This window comes from Bufo gargarizans, chromosome 2, assembly GCF_014858855.1.
Source record: "Bufo gargarizans isolate SCDJY-AF-19 chromosome 2, ASM1485885v1, whole genome shotgun sequence".
Classification (NCBI taxonomy): domain Eukaryota; kingdom Metazoa; phylum Chordata; class Amphibia; order Anura; family Bufonidae; genus Bufo; species Bufo gargarizans.
This window is the reverse complement of record NC_058081.1, coordinates 654,574,798-654,591,787: the sequence shown is the minus strand read 5'-3', so window position 1 is coordinate 654,591,787 and position 16,990 is coordinate 654,574,798. Positions and strand designations below refer to the sequence as shown.

Genomic DNA, 16,990 nt, shown 5'->3' with positions numbered 1-16,990 from the left:
GAAGCGGTCAACAACCACAAGAATCACAGTTTTCCCAGAAGAATTTGGCAAATCTGTGATTAAGTCCATGGATAAATGAGTCCAGGGTCGGGATAGGATAGACAAGGGAAGTAGAGATCCTGACAGCTGAGTATGAGCCACCTTAGCACGCGCACAAGTCTCAGAAGCTGACATATAACCCTCAACACATTTACACAACCCTGGCCACCAGAATCTCTTGGAAATGAGATCCACAGTAAATATGCTCCCAGGGTATCCCGTAAGAACAGTATTGCAATGTTCCTTAAAAAAACTTGTGTCGTAGTTCTGAAGGGACAAACAACTTCCCTGGAAGACAGGAATTAGGTGTCTCTCCCTGGACCTCCAACACCTCTGCCTCAAGTTAAGGATAAAAGGCGGATACAACCACCCCATCAGCTAATATCGGAGCAGGATCCTCCAAATCACCCCCCCTCCAGGGAAAGCTATGCAACAATGAATCTGCCTTGACGTTTTTAATCCCAGGACAATAAGTGACAATGAAATTAAATCTAGTAAAAAACAACGACCATCTGGCCTGCCTTGGGTTCAGATGTTTAACCGACTCCAGGTAAGCCAGATTTTTGTAATCAGTAATTACCGTCATGGGATGAATCGCTCCTTCCAACCAATGACGCCAACTCTTCAAAAGCCATTCGCAATAAAAAATTTGCTATTTGAATATTTACGCTCAACACTAAAGGTGAAGTCTGTATCTTGCCACTTTCTTATATGTCCCCAAAGTGTCACTGGTACAGTGCAGTCTCTTGGTGCTTTTCCTTGATCCCCTGGTTCACTCCAGCACGAACCGGACCGTCATCCACGTGTTTCCTGGGGCCGACGCTACAAGTGTCTTCCTTGGGGCTGGGGTCTGTCTACCCTGTGAGCCACAAATCCCTTTCTGGATCCACAGGGGTTCTCTCCTGATGTCCACAGCATTCACCAGGCAGCCTCCCTCTGGTGTCTTCCTGCTCTGCCAGGAAACCCCTCCACTTGACAGGGAGACTGTGATGCAACTAGTCATTTTCAAAGTGCAGCCTCAAACCTGCATCTACAGTTCGCCATAACCCTCCCGACAGTCCTAGCCTGCCCTAAAGTATTGGTATTTTGACTTTACAGGGTAAATGAATATAAGAATTTTCTCTGTAGTAAACTTCAATGTAGATTAGTCCTTGGCTGCCATCTACTGACCAAACGAATTATAGCAGGCAATTTACACTCTCTGATGTCACTGAACATTTATCTCTGGGGTCACTGAACATTCGTCTCTGATGTCACTGAACATTCGTCTCTGATGTCACTGAACATTCATCTCTGGGGTCACTGAACATTCGTCTCTGGGGTCACTGAACATTCGTCTCTGATGTCACTGAACAATCGTCTCTGATGTCACTAAACAATTGTCTCTGGGGTCACTGAACATTCGTCTCTGGGGTCACTGAACATTCGTCTCTGGGGTCACTGAACATTCGTCTCTGGGGTCACTGAACATTCGTCTCTGGGGTCACTGAACATTCGTCTCTGGGGTCACTGAACATTCGTCTCTGATGTCACTGAACATTCGTCTCTGATGTCACTGAACATTCGTCTCTGGGGTCACTGAACATTCGTCTCTGGGGTCACTGAACATTCATCTCTGGGGTCACTGAACATTCGTCTCTGGGGTCACTGAACATTCGTCTCTGGGGTCACTGAACATTCGTCTCTGATGTCACTGAACATTCGTCTCTGGGGTCACTGAACATTCGTCTCTGGGGTCACTGAACATTTGTCTCTAATGTCACTGAACATTCGTCTCTGATGTCACTGAACATTCGTCTCTGATGTCACTGAACAATCGTCTCTGATGTCACTGAACATTCGTCTCTGGGGTCACTGAACATTCGTCTCTGGGGTCACTGAACATTCGTATGATGTCACTGAAGATTTGTCTCTGATGTCACTTAACATTCGTCTCTGGGGTCACTGAACATTCGTCTCTGGGGTCACTGAACATTCGTCTCTGATGTCACTAAACATTTGTCTCTGGGGTCACTGAACACTCGTCTCTGATGTCACTGAACATTCGTCTCTGATGTCACTGAACATTCGTCTCTGGGGTCACTGAACATTCGTCTCTGGGGTCACTGAACATTCGTCTCTGATGTCACTGAACATTCGTCTCTGGGGTCACTGAAGATTTGTCTCTGATGTCACTTAACATTCGTCTCTGGGGTCACTGAACATTCGTCTCTGGGGTCACTGAACATTCGTCTCTGGGGTCACTGAACATTTGTCTCTGATGTCACTGAACAATTGTCTCTGGGGTCACTGAACATTCGTCTCTGATGTCACTGAACATTCGTCTCTGATGTCACTGAACATTTGGCTCTGATGTCACTGAACATTCGTCTCTGATGTCACTGAACATTCGTCTCTGGGGTCACTGAACATTCGTCTCTGGGGTCACTGAACATTCGTCTCTGATGTCACTTAACATTCGTCTCTGGGGTCACTGAACATTCGTCTCTGGGGTCACTGAACATTCCTCTCTGGGGTCACTGAACATTCGTCTCTGATGTCACTAAACATTCGTCTCTGATGTCATTGAACATTCGTCTCTGATGTCACTGAACATTTGTCTCTGATGTCACTGAACATTCGTCTCTGGGGTCACTGAACATTCGTCTCTGGGGTCACTGAACATTCGTCTCTGTGGTCACTGAACATTCGTCTCTGGGGTCACTGAACATTCGTCTCCGGGGTCACTGAAGATTTGTCTCTGATGTCACTTAACATTCGTCTCTGGGGTCACTGAACATTCGTCTCTGGGGTCACTGAAGATTTGTCTCTGATGTCACTTAACATTCGTCTCTGGGGTCACTGAACATTCGTCTCTGGGGTCACTGAACATTTGTCTCTGATGTCACTGAACATTTGTCTCTGATGTCACTGAACATTTGTCTCTGGGGTCACTGAACATTCGTCTCTGATGTCACTGAACATTCGTCTCTGATGTCACTGAACATTCGTCTCTGGTGTCACTGAACATTTGTCTCTGATGTCACTGAACAATCGTCTCTGGGGTCACTGAACATTTGTCTCTGGGGTCACTGAACCTTTGTCTCTGATGTCACTGTACATTCGTCTCTGGGGTCACTGAACATTCATCTCTGGGGTCACCGAACATTCGTCTCTGATGTCACTGAAGATTTGTCTCTGATGTCACTTAACATTCGTCTCTGGGGTCACTGAACATTCGTCTCTGGGGTCACTGAACATTCGTCTCTGATATCACTAAACATTCGTCTCTGATGTCACTGAACATTCGTCTCTGATGTCACTGAACATTTGTCTCTGATGTCACTGAACATTCGTCTCTGGGGTCACTGAACATTCGTCTCTGATGTCACTGAACATTCGCCTCTGTGATCACTGAACATTCGTCTCTGGGGTCACTGAACATTCGTCTCTGGGGTCACTGAAGATTTGTCTCTGATGTCACTGAATATTTGTCTCTGGGGTCACTGAACATTCGTCTCTGGGGTCACTGAACATTCGTCTCTGATGTCACTGAACATTCGTCTCTAATGTCACTGAACATTCGTCTCTGGGGTCACTGAACATTCGTCTCTGGGGTCACTCACATTCTTCTCTGATGTCATCAAGATTCGTCTCTAAAGTCACTGTACATTCGTCTCTGATGTCACTGTACATTCGTCTCTGATGTCACTGAACATTCGTCTCTGATGTCACTGAACATTTGTCTCTGATGTCACTGAACATTTGTTTCTGATGTCACTGAAAATTTGTCTCTGATGTCACTGAACATTCGTCTCTGGGTCCACTGATCATTCGTCTCTGATGTCACTGAACATTCATCTCTGATGTCACTGAACATTTGTATTTGGGTGTCACTGAATATTTGTCTCTGTGCCACTGAAAGTTCGTCTCTGATGTCACTGAACATTTGTATTTGGGTGTCACTGAATATTTGTCTCTGTGCCACTGAAAGTTCGTCTCTGATGTCACTGAACATTTGTTTCTGGGGCCACTGAGTATCCGTCTCTGATGTCACTGAACATTTGTCTCTCTGATGTCACTGAACAATTGTCTCCGATGTCACTGAACATTCGTCTCTGGGGTCACTGAACATTTGTTTCTGGGGCCACTGAACATTCGTCTCTGGGGTCACTGAACATTCGTCTCTGGGGTCACTCACATTCTTCTCTGATGTCATCAAGATTCGTCTCTAAAGTCACTGTACATTCGTCTCTGATGTCACTAAACATTCGTCTCTGATGTCACTGAACATTTGTTTCTGGGGTCACTGAACATTTGTCTCTGATGTCACTGAAAATTTGTCTCTGATGTCACTGAACATTTATCTCTGATGTCACTGAAAATTCGTCTCTCTGATTTCACTGAACAGTTGTCTTCGATGTCACTGAATATTTGTCTCTGATGTCACTGAACATTTATCTCTGGCGTCACTCACATTCTTTTCTGATGTCATGAAGATTCGTCTCTAAAGTCACTGAACACTTGTCTATGATGTCACTGAACATTCGTTTTTGGGGGTCATGAACATTTGTTTCTTGGGTCACTGACCATTTGTCTCTGATGTCACTGAACATTCGTCTCTGGAGTCACTAAAAGTTCGTCTCTGATGTCACAGAAAATTCGTCTCTGATGTCACTGAACATTTGTCTCTGATGTCACTGAACATTCGTCTCTGATGTCACTGAACATTCGTCTCTGATGTCACTGAACAATTGTCTTCCATATCACTGAACATTTGTCTCTGATGTCACTGAACATTCGTCTCTGATGTCACTGAACATTCGTCTCTGGGGTCACTCACATTCTTTTCTGATGTCACTGAACATTTGTCTGTCTGATGTCACTGAACAATTGTCTCCGATGTCACTGAACATTCGTCTCTGGGGTCACTGAATATTTGTCTCTGGAGTCACTGAACATTCGTCTCTGATGTCACTGAACATTTGTTTCTGGGGCCACTGAACATTCGTCTCTGATGTCACTGAACATTCGTCTCTGGGGTCACTCACATTCTTTTCTGATGTCACTGAACATTTGTCTGTCTGATGTCACTGAACAATTGTCTCCGATGTCACTGAACATTCGTCTCTGGGGTCACTGAATATTTGTCTCTGGAGTCACTGAACATTCGTCTCTGATGTCACTGAACATTTGTTTCTGGGGCCACTGAACATTCGTCTCTGGGGTCACTGAACATTCGTCTCTGGGGTCACTCACATTCTTCTCTGATGTCATCAAGATTCGTCTCTAAAGTCACTGTACATTCGTTTCTGATGTCACTGAACATTTGTCTCTGATGTCACTGAACATTCGTCTCTGATGTCACTGAACACTTATCTCTGATGTCACTGAACAGTTGTCTTCGATGTCACTGAATATTTGTCTCTGGGGTCACTGAACATTCGTCTCTGATGTCACTGAACATTTATCTCTGGTGTCACTCACATTCTTTTCTGATGTCATGAAGATTCGTCTCTAAAGTCACTGAACACTTGTCTATGATGTCACTGAACATTCGTTTTTGGGGGTCATGAACATTTGTTTCTTGGGTCACTGACCATTTGTCTCTGATGTCACTGAACATTCGTCTCTGATGTCACTGAACATTCGTCTCTGATGTCACTGAACATTCGTCTCTGATGTCACTAAACAATTGTCTTCCTTATCACTGAACATTTGTCTCTGATGTCACTGAACATTCGTCTCTGGGGTCACTCACATTCTTTTCTGATGTCACTGAACATTCGTCTCTGGGGTCACTCACATTCTTTTCTGATGTCACTGAACATTTGTCTCTCTGATGTCACTGAACAATTGTCTCCGATGTCACTGAACATTCGTCTCTGATGTCACTGAACAGTCGTCTCTGTGGTCACTGAACATTTGTCTCTGATGTCACTGAACAATCGTCTCTCTGATGTCACTGAACATTTGTCTCTGATGTCACTGAATATTTGTCTCTGATGTCACTGAATATTTTTCTCTGGGGTCACTGAACAGTCGTCTCTGATGTCACTGAACAATCGTCTCTGACGTCACTGAACATTCGTCTCTGATGTCACTGAACATTCGTCTCTGATGTCACTGAACATTTGTCTCTGATGTCACTGAATATTTGTCTCTGGGGTCACTGAACAGTCGTCTCTGGGGTCTCTGAACATTTGTCTCTGATGTCACTGAACATTTGTCTCTGATTTATATCTGTAAAGAATAAATCAAGGCAACTGGACGTCCTGTAGATTTCCTGAAAACGTTTCACGCGTTCTTCCAACGAGCTTTCTCAGAATTGAGAAAGCTCGTTGGAAGAACAAGTGAAGCGTTTTCAGGAAATCTACAGGACGTCCAGTTGCCTTGATTTATTCTTTACAGATATACCATGACCTGGATACATGAGAACCTTCACAGACATTTGTCTCTGATGTCACTGAACATTTGTTTCTAGGGCCACTGATCATATGTTTCTGTCACTAAACATTCGTCTCTGATGTCACTGAACATCCGTCTCTGATGTCACTGAACATTTGTCTCTGGGGTCACTGAAAGTTCATCTCTGATGTCACTGAACATTCGTCTCTGATGTCACTGAACATTTGTTTCTGGGGCCACTGAAAGTTCATCTCTGATGTCACTGAACATTTGTCTCTGGGGTCACTCACATTCTTCTCTGATGTCATGAAGATTCGTCTCTAAAGTCACTAAACATTCGTCTCTGGGGTCACTGAAAGTTTGTCTTTGATGTCACTGAACATTTGTTTCTGGGGCCACTGAACATTTGTCTCTGATGTCACTGAACATTTATCTCTGGGGTCATTGAACATTCGTCTCTGGGGCCACTGAACATTCGTCTCTGATGTCACTGAACATTTATCTCTGGGGTCATTGAACATCCGTATCTGGGGCCACTGAACATTCGTCTCTGGGGTCACTGAACATTCTTCTCTGATGTTATCAAGATTCGTCTCTAAAGTCACTGTACTTTAGTCTCTGATGTCACTGAACATTCGTCTCTGATGTCTCTGAACATTTGTCTCTGATGTCACTGAATATTTGTCTCTGGGGTCACTGAAAGTTCATCTCTGATGTCACAGAAAATTTGTCTCTGATGTCACTGAACATTTGTCTCTGATGTCACTGAACATTTATCTCTGATGTCACTGAAAATTTGTTTCTCTGATGTCACTGAACATTTGTCTCTGGGGTCACTGAACATTCGTCTTTGATGTCACTGAACATTCGTCTCTGGGGTCACTGAACATTTGTCTCTGGCGTCACTCACATTCTTTTCTGATGTCATGAAGATTCATCTCTAAAGTCACTAAACACTTGTCTCTGATGTCACTGAACATTTGTCTCTGGGGTCACTAAACTTTTGTCTCTGATGTCACTGAACATTTGTCACTGGGGTCACTGAACATTTGTCTCTGATGTCACTGAACATTCATCTCTGGGGTCATTGAACATTCGTCTCTGGGGTCACTGAAAGTTCGTCTCTGATGTCACAGAAAATTTGTCTCTGATGTCACTGAAAATTCGTCTCTCTGATGTCACTGAACATTTGTCTCTGGGGTCACTGAAAGTTCATCTCTGATGTCACTGAACATTCGTCTCTGATGTCACTGAACATTTGTCTCTGAAGTCACTGAACATTCGTCTCTGATGTCACTAAACATTTGTCTCTGGGGTCACTGAACATTCGTCTCTGATGTCACTGAACATTCGTCTCTGATGTCACTGAACATTCATCTCTGATGTCACTGAACATTTGTCTCTGGGGTCCCCGGTCGGGAGCTCCGCTCTATATTATAGAAGTACAGGACTCCGTTACTCACCAAAGACTTTGAGATCGTAGGGAACAATATTGGTGGAGAATGTATCATCGTCATACACATAGAGACTATAATGCCCAGCATCCGCATAGGCCACGTTGTCCAGTCTCAGTGTCCCATTGTCAAACATCTGGCTCCTGCCCCTGTAGTGCGGATTGTACATTGGAGCCTCCCCATCGGAGATTTCCGTGACCACAGTGACGTGTCCAATCTCTCCAAAGATCCACACGACACGGAAGTTTGTCGGGATGGGGACAAAAACATCAAAATGTGCAGATCTTTTAAAAGTGCCATTTACCAAGTGGGTGGATGAGGCCAAACCTGCGAACAGTGAGAGTAAAATAAAAGAGAAATAAAAAAGAACATCACATGAATTATAACGAGCTCATTATAACATATGATATAAAGTCGTCTTACCCAGGCTGAGGAGGAGCAGAGCCCAGCACAGAAGAACCTGGCGCATCGCCATCTGCTTGTAACCTTACAGCTCAGTGATTCTCGGAGATTATACGCCCCAGGTAGCTGTGCACACACTGAGCACCAGACACGGCTGCACCGAGCATTTATTAGCAGTCTCCAGATCCCGCCATCTGGTGACATGTGGTACTGCAGGCTGATCTGTACAGAGGTTGTAGGACAGGCCATGCCCTCATAATCTTATACCAGTGCTATGTATGGCAGCCTGTGTTCTGTTGATGATAAGTTCATTCAGATCTACCATAGGTGACTTGTATCACAATTATATAGGGCTTCTGTGGTCAGGGACACGTTGGCTCATGTGCAGTACCTCAGATGTGGTGGTTTTTGTAAGTTATGGTTGTGTATTTTTATGGTATGTAATGTTTTGGCCCTGTATTCCAGCAGAAAAGGTATGGTTGACAGGAACATGGCTAACCACCTTGTTCCTCCGCTCTTGGTGGGAGTGGACTGGAGCTGCTATATGCCAGGAGGGGGTATTGAGTCCAGACAGAGAGTAGATCAGACGCACATGCCAGATCAAGAACACGGCTTCCAGAAAGCTTTAATGTGACAGCAGAGTGGTCAGTGATATCAATGATTTACAGACTCTGCTACAGGTGAGGGATTACAGTTCAGACACCCATCACCTAGACCTCTACCAGGCCAGTCAAACACCAACTCTATTTCTCACAGTGGGCACCTATATCCACAAGTGCCTGTGAGTGCCATCAACCTACCTCCATACCCCCATATCTTGTGCCAGAGAGACGAATATACTTTTACTTCTGGACTGATTCTCCAAACTACCTTTCCAAGGCACCGATCCCCAGGAGCAACAGTCTAAGGGAGTACACTGTGACACAACATCTTAAGTGGGCCACTACCACTCCCATCCTCTCCACCAGCTTCTCGGGGGCTTGGTGCACAGTTGTGGCTAACATACAGTATATAGAATGTATACTTTGTAGATCCTAGCCTTCTATCATGTCACTACCCTGTAATCCCTTTTTAGTTAAAAACACTGCCACGGCCAGATCTGCTTCTACTGTGGTCAGCTCAGGAACTGGTGATGCTGCTAATACTATGGGTGCAAGCTCAAAACGTGCCAGACCTGAGCCAAACTCAGTTGCTGCTAGCTCTGTGCAGAGTTTTTCTCCACAGTCTTGGAAAACAAAACCACAGCCATGTGCAAGATCTGCAGGATGAAAATATATATTTTTTTTTATGTGTCCTTCTTTACAATTCCACTTGGCTAGGCAGATCCTGAGAAAGTGGCATGAGATAACCAACTCATGGCACCCGGAGACCTCTGCAAGCTGCTGTCTCAATTGCGCCCGTCTCTGTTCCTTTATGGACATTGGAGACTGGAGCAATGGAGACAGAAGCCTACGGTGAGGGGGTCACTTAGAAGCATCATGTTGTGATATTATGCTTTAAAAAAGAGGAAGGACCAATATATATCACCAAATAAAGCTCAAACAAATGCGTGATTATGTATACCAAAATGGGCCTTCAAGGGTAAGTGGATGGTGCCTGAAGCACTGGTCCTCTCCGCACTATCTAACCAAGATGCGCCATGAGGATCCAGCAGAGGACATGGACATGTAAATGAATGGACCTCTGATACGGCGCCATTGACTTACACGCCGCTACAGAACGGTGACTGCTGGATCCTCACGGCGCATCTTGGTTAGATAGTGCGGAGAGGACCAGTGCTTCAGGCACCATCCTCTTACCATTGAAGGCCCATTTTGGTATACATAATCACGTATTTGTTTGAGCTTTATTTGGTGATATAGAGGTCCTTCCGCTTTTTTAATGCATACCTAATAAATATTTTGGAGTTTTACTTCTTATTCAACGTTTCTTAGTACCGTAAGCCCAATTGACATTGAAACGTAATACCTAAATACCCTCTCTTTTCAGTGAATTGACTTACGGATGTAAAAGCCTTTTAGCCCCCTACCAAACCCCCATCTACTCACCCCCCTCAAAATAACAACTTCTTGGTGAAAAGGCCATAGCAGCCAGTTTATTAATTCAAAACAATATCCAACATCTTTTAATGAAGACATTATTATAAACATATAATACAATGCAATAACATTCACATTGCGGAAGGATCCTAGAAGGCAACCCAAGCAAGCTGCGTTCTTCACTCCCCACATCTTTTCCTTACCCTTGGCTGCACTCACCGACCCAAGGGCACCAAATCCTCCAAAATCAATATATTAATCTACCCCTGTAGGCCTTTTTAGCCAAACAGGAGCCCCAGCTTTCAGCTTACCGAACCTCATAAAATGCACGCTCCAACGTGTCATGCACCTATTAAACATTGTATTGCCTTCCAGGACCCCCGTTAACCTGCCCCTGCTATGACGTAAAACTGAATAACTAAACAGGGCGGGTGGGTGGGCAACTCGGTCGGATACAGAAAAACGGCCACTAGTGCCGCCCCACCCCTACACCAGAATATATACAACCAGCGAACCTGCCGCACCGCCCCTAAACCATCCCATACAAAACTCCGCCCAGAATACTACACTTAACCCTTTTCTTTCTTTACACTTCCCCCTAAGTCAATTTCCACTGCGCTACGTCTGCGCCTCGCTCCATTGTCCTACTTATGTTGTGATATTTGATACTAAAGGGCATCATACTGTGAGGCTGAGCACTATGGGGGCATCATACTCTGTGGAGGGCACTAAAGGGACATCAGACTGTGAGGGTGAGCACTATGGGGGCATCATACTCTGTGGAGGGCACTAAAGGGACATCAGACTGTGAGGGTGAGCACTATGGGGGCATCATACTCTGTGGAGGGCACTAAAGGGACATCATACTGTTTGAGGAGCACTAAAGGGCATCATACTGTGAGGGTGAGCACTATGGGGGCATCATACTGTGAGGGTGAGCACTATGGGAGCATCATACTGTGAGGGTGAGCACTATGGGGGCATCATACTGTGAGGGTGAGCACTATGGGGGCATCATACTGTGAGGGTGAGCACTATGGGGGCATCATACTGTGAGGGTGAGCACTATGGGGGCATCATACTGTGAGGGTGAGCACTATGGGGGCATCATACTGTGAGGGTGAGCACTATGGGGGCATCATACTGTGAGGGTGAGCACTATGGGGGCATCATACTGTGAGGGTGAGCACTATGGGAGCATCATACTGTGAGGGTGAGCACTATGGGGGCATCATACTGTGAGGGTGAGCACTATGGGGGCATCATACTGTGAGGGTGAGCACTATGGGGGCATCATACTGTAAGGGTGAGCACTATGGGGGCATCATACTGTGATGGTGAGCACTATGGGGGCATCATACTGTGATGGTGAGCACTATGGGGGCATCATACTCTGTGGAGGGCACTAAAGGGACATCATACTATTTGAGGAGCACTAAGGGCTATGATTACTGTCTAGGAGAGCACTAAGGGGTATTACTATTGTGAGGTGGCACTAAGGTGACATTCTCATTGTGTCGGGGCCTTAAGGGGATTGGGTGGGTTTAGAGGTGTTGCTTATTGTTAGAAGGAAACAAAAAATAAAAAAAAACTTGCTGCAGAACGCTTGACACCATTGGTGTTTTCCCTCCTCATATATATATTTATTTCTTGCAGCTCGGACAGTCCACCATCAGCAGACCCAGATATGTGGTGAATGATTTTGTCATGCACCAATCCCGCATCAGTGGAGGTATGTATTGTTTCCAGGTTAGCCAGTGCCAGCTCTTCTGAGATGCCTGTCGTGTACACAGGTCCTCTGAAGAGGCCACCAGATTTGTCAGTAAGGACAAAAGAGGCATCGAAGATGTCATCTCCCTCATATTTATTTTAGAACAAATGCTCGCGCTGACGCGACCAGGGACGGCGTAAGATGAACAGCTAACCCTGCTGTCCGCTCTGCTGTTCAGGACCCACATGGAAAAATGAGGATGAGAATCTACCACTGGAGGAGGAGTTGGTAGTGGATGAGCGTAAGGCTAATGAAGATGATTAGTGTTGAGCGAATCGAAGATCATAAAGTAGACTTTGATCCGAATTTCATCATAAATTTGATTCCCTGCAAGACCGAATTTCCTCAAGCTTCATGGTAGTGGATAGATTTAACCTAAAATAGTATTTAAAATAATATAAAAAAAATCATACTTGATCCATTTACTCACGACGGGCCGGCCTCCACCATCTTGCTTGAAGATCTCGGCTGAAATCCTGTGGGCGGTGATTTATGACATCACCACGCAGGCTGCCGTGAGGCTGTGCGAGATTTTGCGTCAGATCTTCAAACAAGATGGGGGTGGCCGGCCTGTTGCGAGCAAATGGATGAGGTAAGTATGAGTTTTTCTTTGTTTTATTTTACACTCTGTTATTTATATCAGATTCCGCAAACATGTATGAATCAACCTTGCTGACTCAAACCATGGAGGCTTTCCGGAACTATTCCAAGAAATGGCTCAGTAGCGTGAAAGCCAAGAGCAAATCTTGTTGTTCTTACATAATGTCAATGCCCGACTGAATACCCTGACAACTACCACAGTGGTAATGCAATTGCAGTACCCAAGCCATCACCACAGGCTGTCTCCATGGCAGGATCTGGCCCTCATCTATCTGCTCCTCCTCAGTATGACGTATATCCCAAGTAGTCCGTAGCTTTTTAAACCAATGTAGTCTGCATTTTGACGTGCTGTAACATTGTCAACATTCTCTGTGCTGGACTGAAACTCAGGTCTTGCTTTGGGGAGAGACTTGCCACACCCGATTTTTATCTAAAGTGCGTTTTATCTAAAGTTGCCGGCTGCGTATTCCAGTGACCCAGAAGTCTATGACAAGATAGAGGCTGAGACTTTAGCTCCTCACCATCCTTACAATTGCCCAATTAACCTCTTTCCAGGTAATACCCTCCTTAGAGGTCGTGTTTATCCTCTTTTTGTACAAGAGACCCAAGACATTTTGGAGAACATCAAAGAGAATCTGGAGAGGGGTTTTATCTGGAAATCCTCATCACTGGCAGGAGCCAGGCAGTATTACACTGCAAGATGAACACTCATTAGTGATTATCAGTCGAAAACTCGGCCGGTGTAATACCGCCATCACAGGCAGGTGGAAAGGGTCAGATTATAGAGAGCTGTCTAAACCAAGCAAGATGACTGGGTATCTCTGCCCATGGGAGATGAATTTCAGATCAGCAATACATGCATATTGGATATGAAGAACATCAGGAACAAGACCTTTTATCTTGTAGATTCAGGGAACCACCGAACCTTTCTGCTGCCTGAGGCGTAAACTGGCCCATGGCCACCGCTGTCCTAGGCATGTGTCTCTCCCCCTGTGTGAACTGGAACCAGAGCCCAGTACCTTTCACCTCTTCAATGCTTTTCTCTTGCTCTTGCTGGACTTAGTGTTAAGCGCGAATATTCGAATAGCGATTATTATATATTTTTTGTGAATATCGGCACTTCGCTAATTCACAAATATTTTGAATCTAGCACTATAAATTCACTATTTCAAATATATATATTTTTTTTATTGTTATATTTTTTTCTTTCCCACTTCCCAAAAGTAGCTCTTACCTGTCCTTTGGATTCCTGGCTTCCTGGCTGCTTCAGTCAGTGCCCGCTGCCGCTTCTGCCGCCTTCCGTGCTCATGGAGCGTCCCCATCACCATGGGAACGCCTCCATATACTAGAATGTACTGTCAGATGTGAGAATTAAGTTAAAATCACAATGCAATTAATATAACTTGAATTAATCGCATTGCGATTTCTACTTAGACCTGGTTTACTATGGTTGGCTTGGTAGAATTAGCAATCAAATAGGAAAGTTGACTATAGAGACAGCTAAGTTTTTAATTCGCTATGTGATAATATTACTTAGCTTTTTTTAAATAAATAAAATAATTATAATACTTGATAATTATTATAATTATTCTATTTATAAAAAAAAGCTAAGTAATATAATCGCATAGCGAATTAAACGTAGCTGTCTCTAGTCAACTTTCCTATCTGATTGCTAGAATTAGCGAAGTTGACGAATATGGAGCTAAAACGAAGATGGAGAATATTTTGTTATCTTCGTTTTGAGGATAACTAGAATAATGACGAATATTCGATTTTGACGAATATGACATGAATATTCAAGTGAATATTCACGAATTTCGTCAAAATCGAATATGGCACCTCCGGCTCATCACTAGCAGGACTCTGTTCAGACACCTTTGCCTGTTCTCTCATTGCTTTGCATCAGAGTCTCTGACCCCATGGGTCAGCTGCCACCTACACCAGGACTATGCCGCTTCTTCTAGTGGACCTGGAAATCATGCAATTGCTGGATGTCTCGGGGGCAGAGTAGCGCTGCAAAGTATTAGCAGACACTGATCAACTTTGCCTTCCACAAAGACCCCACAAGGGTCTGTTTTACTCTGTAATTTGGGCATCCAAAGGAGTCAAAATAGGGCAATTGATCTCCTTCAATGATCTCTTGAGGGGCATATTATGTGGCAAAAATATATAAAAATGAAGTAAAGAAATAAATACAATAAAATTAAATATAAATTAACCACCTCCGGACCGCCTAACGCACATGTGCGTTCCGGAGGTGGCAGCGCTGCGCACAGTCACGCATATACGCGTCATCTCGCGAGACGCGAGATGACGCGACTATGCGCGCGCGCATGTGCAGTTCGCGCCGGCATTTCGCACAGAAGTATTTCGTCAGCAACCTGCCAGCCAATGATCGCGGCTGGCAGGTTGCTGATTTTAAAAAAATCCAATCAAAGTGCCAGATAGCAGATCATATTTGTAAATATGATGTGGTTATATGGCTGCCTGCTCCTCTGCTGGTTCTTTTCGTCGGTTGGATCCAGCAGAGGAGCAGGCTTCACAGTGAGTACACCAAACACCTCATACTAGCCCCAGATCACCCCCCTGAACCCCAATTAACCCTTTGATCACCCCTTTCAATCACAAGTGAAAAGAAAAAAGTGATCAGTGCAAACTGTCACTTTTTTTCACTGTTATTGACCGTTAGGTTTTAGGTATAGTTTAGGTCCCTTGGTTAGGTAGTTAGCGATCAGTTAGCGCCCAGCCCACCGCACCGCAGTCACTGATTCGCTGATTAGCGTATCGCTAATCAGCATTTGTACTTTTATAGTATCTGGAAGTGATCAAAACTGATCACGGTCAGATCTATAATTGTATTAGTGTCACTTTAGTTCGCCCTCCACCCAAAACGCAGTGTTTGCCCGATCAGGCCTGATCGCTCGCCCACACGTGCGTTCGCCCACACCCGCCCCACCGCAGTGACAAAAAAAATATTTTTTTTTGATCACTGCACATTCACTTTACACGCACTGCAGCGATAAAAAAAAAAAACAGTTTTGATATTTTTTATCAACCGCAGCGGCCTCCGGTACTTCGCTAGCCTCCCCTTTGTAAGACAGGCTTGCTTTTTTTTTTCTTGGGTAGTCTCAGGGAATACCCCGAAATTTAGTTGCCCACATGTCTAACAGGGGGTATTCCTCTGAAGAGGCCTACAGGCTTCTGACCCAGTCGGATGAGGAGTGGGAGCCCTCATCTGATGAATCCAGCGGGTCAGAATACGAACCTGTAGAAAGCAGTGGCTCTCTGACCCAAAGTTCGGACGAGGAGGCTGAGGTCCCTGATACCACCAGGCGTACCCGGCCCCGTGTCGCTAGACCGCAGGTTGCGCAGGATCCCCTTCAAGAGCAGCAGAGTGGGGCTGGTGCTGTCGGATTACGTGGTGAGGCATACACCAGCAGCCCAGCCCTTCCTGGACCTAGTACCAGCACTGCCGTACAACCTGGTGAAGTAGCGAGCACCAGAAGGGCAGTTGAAGCTGGTACGGTGGCAAGTGCAGTAGTGACCCCGTCGCAGCCACCGCAAAGACGTGCCCGTAGAGCCCCTAGAATCCCAGAGGTGCTGGCAAACCCTGATTGGCAGTCCCCAACTTCCGCCGCACCTGTAGTTTTCCCTTTCACCGCCCAGTCTGGAGTTCGGGTTGAGACAGCTCAGATCGGTTCGGCCCTGGGATTTTTTGAGCTGTTCTTGACTGCGGAGCTTTTAGACATAGTTGTGGCCAAAACAAACAGGTATGCCACACAATTTATCACCGCTAACCCGGGAAGCTTTTATGCCCAGCCTTTCCGGTGGAAACCAGTCCAAGTTTCCGAACTTAAAACTTTTCTGGGCCTCCTCCTCAACATGGGCCTGACAAAAAAGCATGAATTGCGGTCATATTGGTCCACGAACCCGATTCATCACATGCCCATGTTCTCTGCTGCCATGTCCAGGGCACGTTTTGAGGCCATCCTGCGGTTCCTGCACTTTAGTGACAACACCGCCTCCCGTCCCAGGGGCCACCCTGCTTTTGACCGGCTCCACAAAATTCGGCCCCTCATAGACCATTTCAACCAGAAATTTGCAGATATTTATACCCCAGAGCAAAACATCTGCGTAGACGAGTCCCTGATACATTTTACCGGGCGCCTTGGCTTCAAACAATACATCCCAAGCAAGCGCGCCCGGTATGGGGTCAAATTGTATAAGCTCTGTGAAAGGGCCACAGGCTATACCCACAAATTTCGGGTCTATGAGGGAAAAGATCAGACCCTGGAGCC

At 45.3% G+C, this 16,990-nt stretch overlaps 1 protein-coding gene across 1 annotated transcript in view; it reads right to left on the bottom strand.

The window, feature by feature from the left end:
- LOC122926266 overlaps positions 1–16,990 on the bottom strand; it is a 51,037-nt gene that overhangs the window by 29,443 nt on the left and 4,604 nt on the right. The window contains exons 2-3 of the mRNA XM_044277641.1: positions 13,927–13,988; positions 7,890–8,207 (exon numbers count right to left, since the gene is read on the bottom strand). Of these exons, the coding sequence (XP_044133576.1) occupies positions 7,890–8,207; positions 13,927–13,988 (380 nt within the window). The remainder of the gene's footprint in view (positions 1–7,889; positions 8,208–13,926; positions 13,989–16,990) is intronic.